At 41.4% G+C, this 9364-nt stretch overlaps 1 protein-coding gene across 3 annotated transcripts in view; it reads left to right on the top strand.

Annotated features, from left to right (window-relative positions):
* Nucleotides 1-9364, top strand: part of LOC116056759 (zinc finger SWIM domain-containing protein 6) — a 50087-nt gene that overhangs the window by 31116 nt on the left and 9607 nt on the right. Inside the window, exons 4-11 of one of the 3 annotated variants that reach the window (XM_031309081.2) lie at nt 1271-1421; nt 3100-3279; nt 3841-4011; nt 4117-4263; nt 4732-4878; nt 6354-6407; nt 7275-7535; nt 8516-8651. In XM_031309081.2, the coding sequence (XP_031164941.1) occupies nt 1271-1421; nt 3100-3279; nt 3841-4011; nt 4117-4263; nt 4732-4878; nt 6354-6407; nt 7275-7535; nt 8516-8651 (1247 nt within the window). The remainder of the gene's footprint in view (nt 1-1270; nt 1422-3099; nt 3280-3840; nt 4012-4116; nt 4264-4731; nt 4879-6353; nt 6408-7274; nt 7536-8515; nt 8652-9364) is intronic. The other 2 variants (XM_031309082.2, XM_031309083.2) reach the window with 2 other exon arrangements.

Here is a 9364-nt window from a genome sequence, read left to right as displayed (position 1 = left end):
CCTCAGAGAAATTATTTAGTTGCAGTTGCTCACAGTCACATTCAAGGTAAAATAAGAGTAAGAAAAGAGCAAGTCAATAAGTGTATAGAACATATCTGTAAGTAACATATCTAAGACATAAATAAACATGTTGTCACTCACTCCTCTTACCATAGAGACAAAAAAGCTTTTTTTGTGCACACATCAAATGAAGTACAGTTAAGAATCACTGTTTTCAATTTTTACTACTTTTTCACCAAAAAAAAATCACCAAATCAAGATCACTTTAAAACAATGTTTTCCTATATTTTATATCCCCATGCACCAGAGACTGGTTGTTTTTTCTTCTACTAAAAGATGCTGACCACCGTAGTTTACAATAAATGAGTCCCTGTTGCGATTAGAACAGCTCAGAAAATCTTTTAGTAAGAGAAAGTGAAGAGAAAATGAGAAAATTCAAATGCTGGTTATTCACCAGAAAGGAAGAAAAGAAATGGTTAAACTACTGAGCAGTTACATTGCAAACATTTTTCACACAGATTTTTTTATTCTTTTTTTTTTTTTATTTGACTTTCACTCTTTTTACATTTCTGGATTTGTGCTTCAAAAAGAATAAAGTACAAAGTAACAACAGACCACTACTGACACTGTGATTTGTCTACATGCTTAATAAGTAATTGCTAAATAGATATAACCCAAGCAAGTGGTCCTTTTTAAAGCATGTTAGTCAAAAATTGTTAGAAAGTGCCGTCTGATGTGTGTATAGAACTGTGTATGCACATAAGCAGGATTCAATACATTCAATACAACTTTATTGATTCCTGAAAGAACAATTGTATTCAGCAGCTCGCCACACAAATCACACTTAAAAGATAGGAAAAGATAAGTATAAAGTAATCTAAAAAAAATTGAATAATGTGGAATTGGTAATAAATACATTAATAAATAACTTTACATATCTAAAAACAATCTAAAATGATATAAAAGGTAATGAGGCCATACAAAAGCATAAAAGCACTTGAAGCTTGATTTGATTGCAGCTCACTGGATTTTGGTCATTGATAAACTTATGTGTATTTTTGAATGTGCGCATGCTTCTGTCATTTATTTATTTAGTTGTTGTAATCCAATATAGTTCCGTATGTCTTGTCCCTGAGTTATGAGAGCTGTTTGGTGTCTAGATTACTGTGTGTTTATAGCTCTCTGTTTGTGCATCTGTTTGTGTAAATGATGTGTGTGTGCGGGTGTGTATGTAACCATCCTCCCTGTCTCGCCCTCTCTCCTCCTGCAGGTGAGGGAGATGCTGAAGATGCGTGACTCCAATGGAGCGAGGATGTTAACACTGATCACAGAACAGTTCATGGCCGACCCTCGGCTTGCGCTGTGGAGACAGCAGGGCACCACCATGACTGACAAGTACAGACAGCTGTGGGACGAGCTAGGTGAGGGGAAAAACACAACACACACACACACACTGAATCAAAATGACTTGTCTTACAAATGTGCACAAAGACACACAAACACACCTCTTTCCCAGTATGCACAGGCACGGACAGATTTAGCAAGGTGGGCGATCGAACCCAGACATTGAGACAAAGGCACACACAAAAACACACACACACACACACACACACACACACACACACATTTCTTCCTCCTGTTTGTTTATTTGTCCTTTGTGTCCAAGACAGCCCACATATATATATATACACACACACACACACACACACACACACACACACACACACACACACACACACACATCACTGACAGCCCAGTCCCTACCTTTCACTATGAATGCAGGTTTGGCAGCTCAGCAAGAGTGTCTTTGCAAATTACAATCCGTTTAATGCAGCAAACCGCACCTCATCAAAACCCCAAATATTATGACCTCTGTAATGTTTTGACACTTCACATTATATATTTAGTTGATGTGACAGAGTGCCGCATGCCATGCAGTCATTTGCTTTGATATAGTGTGCAGTTGTTTTGACAGATGTACTGTACCTACAGCAGAACACTTCACCACAAACTACAAAACCAACAAGCCCATCACCAGGACAGCAGTCGTGTTGTCTCCTGTCTTTGTTGTTTTCCTCTAATGTCTTGGTCGATGTTGCTGCTTCTGCTGCTGCTGTAGTTGATGATGATGTTCGTTTTCTCCCTTTGGTCTTGTTCTGCACTTTGTGAGGGCAGCTCAGTGATCTCATCTGTTTCAATCCCACGTATTTTTGGAAGTGTGTGTATGGTCTCTTTGAAGTCCACACTTCAAACCCTTCTTCCCAAGTCCTTATCACTCCCCCTGATGTGTGGTGAATGCTGCCTCTCGGCGTCTCTCTCTCTCTCTCTCTCTCTCTCTCTCTCTCTCTCTCTCTCTCTCTCTCTCTCTCTCTCTCTCTCTCTCCCCCCTCTTTTGTCTTTCTCCCCTTTGAGCCACAGCTACTGCTCTCCTCCAGACACAAAGCCAAGCCTCATTCATTTGTCCTCACCCATGTCTCCTCGTCCAAATCATCTCCGCTCCCATTTCATTTTATATTTCCCTTTTTCTGCTCTCCCTCTGTTCTGCACCTTTCATATTCTTTTTCTTTCTGCATGGTCTGTCTCTGTCCTTGTCTACATCCTTACTCCCAAACTCTCTGTGCCTTTACACACATGCATACGTACAACACAATCACACACACTGTAGAGTGTACATACTGTATCTCCAGCAGTCTTGAGAGTAAAATCCCTGAATGTGCTTGCATCCCCAGAGACATAGCCACTTTTCATATTCTGTTTGTTCCAATTTACTCCAAAATGATGTGTGTGCAGTCAGCGTTGCCTCGGGACTAGTTAAGTTCTCTGTTTTCACAGACTTTTGTATTCTAGTGCAAGATGGCGGCAGCATACAAAATGTGCACTAATAGAAAGAGAAACAATATTATGAATGCTGCACATCTTTGAAAACTGCCTCCAGCTTTCAGTCTTCCATGATAACTGTATTTAGGATTTTTTTAAACCTCAAAATAGACACCTACCTGCATGGTATGATGTTGCAGACATCATTATTAAACGCTGGGAAGTAGGGCAGCTGAATGAAGTGTTGTGTGTGTGTGTTTTTCCGTTTGTGTTGGTGTCCAGGTGCCCTGTGGATGTGCATCGTACTGAACCCCCACTGCAAAGCAGAGCAGAAGTCTTCATGGCTGCGCCAGCTGCGCAGATGGAACAGTGTGGATGTCTGCCCCTGGGAGGACGGTAACCATGGCAATGAGCTGCCCAACCTCACCCACTCACTGCCTCAGGGTGCCCATGGCAACCAAGGTCAGAGATTGACAAGTTGTATATGTCTGTCAATGACATATTTAATTTGTAGTAACGTATCTCAAGGTGAGAGGCGCTAGAATGCATGGAGCATTTGTAAACATCAGGAGTGAAGCCTCTATCTCATTGTTCATCCCAAGCATCATTCTGCATGTTTTACTTTTTCTTTTGCTTCACTAAGCCTGATCAAAAAACAACCAACCTGTTGGAAGTTATTTTTCCATATAGCCCGCTCACTTTCAAAGCTTTCATGCAGTTTAGCTGAAAAAAAACCCAGACTTTCTGTCTTTAAAATACAGCAGCAGGTTAACTGCCGTGTAGAAGCCAGTACAGGCGGGTAATCTTTTAGGTGATAGTTATGTTTGTTTATAGTAATTATGCTAATGTACCAACAAAAATACATGCTATTAATAGATGTTAAAATGCTCATGCATTTAAGACAAAAAAGCGACCAAATGACCATGCATGTGGTCCTTGCCTGCCTTTTTCTCACCACGTGAAGCTGATCAAGCATTAAATCCTCTCACATCTCCTTCAACTCTTCTTCTTCTTTGTCTGCAGAGATGCGCCCCCACAGGACTGTGTTCACACGGGCCATTGAGGCCTGTGACCTGCATTGGCAGGACCGACACCTCCAGCACATTATCGCCAGTGACCTCTATGCCAACTACTGTTACCATGACAACCAGGAGGGTTCCCTCTTTGACACGCGCGGCTGGCCCTTGTGGCATGGTGAGTCCATGTGTATGATGAGTTATTTATACACGATCAGTTGGACTGAGAATGAACAGTAGCCAGCAGAGGAATATTGGAGTTAAAACTTAGTCTTTTCCTCAGAACATGTCCCAACGGCCTGTGCCAGGGTGGATGCCTTGCGTTCGCACGGTTACCCAAGAGAAGCCCTGCGACTGGCCATCGCCGTGGTAAACACATTACGACGGCAGCAGCAGAGGCAACTGGAGCACTTCCGCCGACACAAAAAAGGTGAAGCTCTTTGAATATAAATTATCAAGCAAACCATATACTTATTATACATACAAACACCACAATCCTCCATCCATCCCAGACATACAGTAAATACGCCATAATATCAAGGGAAAATAAAAGTGTGCACAGAAGAGAGAAGGAGAAATGTCCTCCAGCCATGAAGCTTGTTTTTTAGTCATCAATTTTTAGAAGCTGGAGTTATTATATTGCCAATAGCAAAGAGAAAATAAATGTTGTGTGGTTGTTGAAATAACCGCTTTCTTTCAAAAGTCAATTCTTCATTAAATGTTTTATTCATTGTCCTAATCATTTTATATGTACTATACTTAACTGTTCATTTTCCTAGTGCAGGTTATTTAATAGTGTATATGTGTTAAGTACATGGTTTGGACATTGGTTTTTGACAGCATCCCTATGTCAGAACTCTTTGCTAACTGTCTCTTTATCTGCTCTGTCTTGTCTCAGAGTTGCTCCATAAAGGCCATACCTCCATAACCAACATGGAGGGCTGGGTGGGACACCCCCTGGATCCCATCGGTACTCTGTTCAGCACCCTGACAGAGTCGGGACGAGGAGGAGAGGAGGGCTCCAACACCTGCTTAGACCTCTCAGGTACTCCTGACTTAAGGCTCTGACACACCAACCCGACGACCGACCGTCGGCAGAAAAGGCAGTCGGACTGATCAGTCTCCCCGAGTTGGTCAAAAAAGTGCCTCGGAACACACCAAAGCGACGCCGACTCGAGCGTATGTTCTGCACGTGCGCGAGACGTAATACGTCTCCATAACAGCAGGTGGCGCTAATCTGTATTGTAGCCCAAAAAATGAAAACCAGCAGCTGATTGGACGAACACGTCACATGGGTCTGCCTTCTCCCGAATTTCAAAACCGACCATAATGGTGGCTCGTTCGGAATACTGACTTCTGATCGACAAAGGTCAGCTTAAAAGATTTTTGTCAGATTTTGAGAGGCATTAGTCAGGCTCATCCCGCTCTTCATTTCCGGTAATTGGTCATTGAGTCCGACTGCCCACTGGCTAATTCAACATGTCAAATCGGCCCAAATGAAGGCTGACGGCTCCTCCGACTGACGACGGCAGGGAACACACCAAACAGACTCAGGTCACCGACCTCGCCAGACTGTCCAACGGCCGATAATCGGGTTGGTGTGTCAGCGCCTTTACAGTAACTGGCAGCCTGAATAAAACACATTTAAACATATACTTAATTATAGCTGGTTTATGGCAGCATATAAAACAATACATTCTGAGCCAACACAAATCCAAAAAGATGATTCTCTATGTTTTTTTCTATGCTTTCTTGAACCACATACTTGTACTATATGATTTGATTTATATGACGTATGCTGTATAATAACTAGGGCTGTCAGCGTTAACGCGTTAATCGCGATGCGATTAAGGGCCGACGCGATGCGATTAATTTTTTTTAATCGCATGCCGGCATTTATTTATTTTTTTTATTTATTTATTTATTTTTTTTTACAATTTCTTTATTGACATTTTTATAAAAGAAGTGGTAGTAATAGTAGTAGTAATGCAATATAACTCAACACCCAAACAAATAGTAATAATTATAAGTAATGACAGTAGTATTACTAGTAACAATGATAATGCTGATACAAGGCAAGAAAAGAAAAAAGACAGATGTGACAGATTCACACATTTTTCTTTTGTTTACAGTAAATAAATAATTACAAATCTTAAAATCAAGTTCATAAAGTAACTTTATTTGCATTCATTTGATTCCCAATTAAGATCCACTGGTAAGAATGGCTTTCGTTTGTTAATACGTACTTAAAAACTGTTTGAAATGCAAAATAATAGAATTTTAATCATGTGATAAAAAAAGCGATTAATCGCGATTAAAAAAAATTAATCGTTTGACAGCCCTAATAATAACATACTGTATACACGGGTAATGTAACTGCTTGCTGTGCAATTAGTCAAATTTTGATCGTGATTTCGATTTTGGCTCTCAACGATCACAGATACAATGTAATCGAGAAAAACGATTATTTTGCACATTCCATTTTGCAAGTAAACTCTTATTTTGTCTTGTGTTCTGAAGGGGAATTCAAAAAGTTCAACGGGAAAGGTATTAAGGGAAATTTCACAAGTGAAGGTATTTTCACTGTTGATTTGTTAAACTGTTTCACTGTTTTTTAAGTTCAATAAATGCAAATCCAAAAGTCAATCAGTAATCGTGTTAAATAATAATGATTTTAATATTGACCAAAATAATTGTCATTGTGATTTTTTTTCATAATCGAGCAACCCTAACGTAACTACCACATACAAAACAATACTATAGGTATAGCATTATATAAAATGAACAGGACTATAATCATAAAAGACAAAGTACACAAACGTTTGTATGTTTATACACAGAGGTTTTTAAAAATGTAATTTTTCCAACATGTTGTATATAAATCACAGGAACTGATTTTTAATATGGGATGACAAAATACATTTTTTATACTGACATCCCTGTCTTGTTGACTACAGTTAAGTCATTTTCACTCTATGTAGCTGCATAATAAGACGTATTTTTCAGGTCTTTCATATTTCTTGACTAACATTAGCACGCAGGTGTTAGAAAGCATATTTTAAGTGCAGATTCACCTTCAGTTGCTTGTCTTACTGTATCTTATCGTGCCCTCATCGTGTTTTCAATTATTCTCTCCTATGCTCCGCGATCCCTCTGTCCCTCATTGCCTCCTCTGCTCACAGAAATAGCCCTTTCCTCTGAGGTAGAGAAGTGAACAGGGTAATGCTCCTGAGGCGTTGATCTTTATTTTGGATGGTAGTTGGGTTCAGACCTCTACTGTGTGACTGACACAGTGGTTTTCCATAGGAGACAGGCTCATTTAGGGTCCGAAACCTCAGAGAGTAACACAGACATTGACTACCACTTCATACCAACTCAGTTCCTTTGTATCAGCTCCCTTTCTCCTCATCTAACTTTTAGTTTTCTCTCTCTTCTTCACAGACTGCTCCAGTGTTGTAAGCCGAGCGGAGCTCCAGCGAATGCCCGTGCAGCGATTACTAGGAGACGGTGAATCGTATGTGGCGCTGGCAGTGGAGACAGCTCTGATTGGCTTAGGCCAGCAGCGGGTGATGCCTGACGGGCTGTACGCTCAAGAGAAGGTGTGTCGCAACGAAGAGCAGCTATTGGCCAAGCTGCAGGAAGTGGAACTGGACGACTCCCTGGTCAAAATCTTCCGTAAACAGGCCGTCTTTCTGCTAGAGGGTGAGGGACATAACGGATAATATTCCACCCTTATGGTCCCTTTATTTCACTGCATCTCCCAGCAGTCTCTCCACACATACGGACATATATAGACACACATACCCTCTTTCTTTTCTCTCGCCCTACACATTCTTGCTAAAACAGGAAAAAACACATTGCACTCTCTCACTATTTATTATCCTTTCATTTTGTGGTGCAAATAGAGGCTGAGCTGCCCTGGGCCAGACCAAAATGAGCTCTTTACAAAGTAACACCAGGGGTATTGTGTCAGCACACACATAAACACAAAGCAGTGTGTACATTTACAGGACTGGGGCTGGAGCAGAATGAGGTTTGGTTATGGGGAAAGGGAGGAGGAGGAGGAGTAAGAGGAGGGGGAGGGGGGAGATGGCACATTCTGAAGGGCCCAGCCCAGTCAGTCCCCACCCAAACCCCAGCCCTGCCTCGGCCCCGGCGCGACCACCCACCTCTGGCTCCGTTACTAATAGAGCACCATGCTCTGAGGCCTCTGTGGGCCCCCGGAGGCTGCAGTCGCGCCACTGTGTGATGTGGTCTGTGGCGTAGGAGCCTGTTGGGGTTTTAAATAACCCACCAGAGACGAGGGGAAGTGCAGGAAGAGAGGGGGGGAGGGAAGGGAGAGAGTGCGAGGCAAAGTCTACACACACACACACACACACACACACACACACACACACACACGACCATATGGTTTTTGACGTCACGGTTTGTTTTAATGCCGCGTGGCTTTGCCTCTTCCTGGAGGGGGATAAGTCACTCCTCAGTGTGCAATACAAAAAGCACAACTCAATATACAACAATATGTCTGTTTATACTGTATATATCATAAACTTCAATACCATACTATAACATTTATTGATCTGATGAGACAGATAATTGTGAATTTCTTCCACCTCTTTGTTCTGTCATTAAAAACAGCTCCCCTTTTTTTAGTGTGTGTGTTTTCTTTCTTTTTCGAGCAGCTGGTCCGTACTCTGGTCTTGGAGAGATCGTCCACAGAGAGAGTGTTCCCATGCACACCTTCGCCCGCTATCTCTTTACCTCTCTCCTACCTCACGACGCTGAACTGGCGTACAAAATTGCACTGAGAGCGATGCGGTAGGTCTTAAGTGTGTGTGTGTGTGTGTCCGTGTGTCTTCACTTGTGTGTGTGTGTGTGTGTGTGTGTGTTGCTGTAATCATGTCAAATCCTTGTAAATCACATTTTATTGTTTAATTTGATTAAGAAAATCTTCCCAAGTTTGGGCTAATGGAGCTTTTAAAAAAAATGGAAAACTCTTTAACATAGGCTGGTTACTCACAAAATCAAAAAAAGGGTAATCATCTGACTGTAAATAGACTCTGCATCACTTGTTTAGTAACTTTTGCAGATTGCACTCAGATTTCAGTTTTTAACCACCTAACACTGGAGGATCACATTCAGATTTGTCCAGATTTTGGAACTTGTAAAATGTCTGATATTGTGACGCCACCAACTTAAGTAACTAACTTCAACATTACAAGATATGTGTATCTATGTAGTGATCTCTCCTTATTTGTGCAGATTAGTGCATGCTCTCCTCAAACTTTAAGGCAGTCATCATGGCTGAATTATGAGGATTTAAGGGATGCAAGGATGGTAAAAATATAGAGCATTTTGTCCATGTTTTTATGTATGCATGTGTGTCTGTGTTTAGTTTGGGGGTCTTGTCTTGTCCGTAGGTCTGACTGCGTGTTTGTCCATGTGATCTCTCTATATTAAGCTCCTGTGTGTATTCATCTGTGGACAATGTGTACATGTGTATGTGTGTTAATCAGTCTGCGCTGCTGTGT

The sequence above is a fragment of the Sander lucioperca genome, chromosome 2 (assembly GCF_008315115.2).
Source record: "Sander lucioperca isolate FBNREF2018 chromosome 2, SLUC_FBN_1.2, whole genome shotgun sequence".
Classification (NCBI taxonomy): domain Eukaryota; kingdom Metazoa; phylum Chordata; class Actinopteri; order Perciformes; family Percidae; genus Sander; species Sander lucioperca.
The sequence above is the reverse complement of the archived record's forward strand: the minus strand, read 5'-3'. Positions and strand labels throughout refer to the sequence as shown.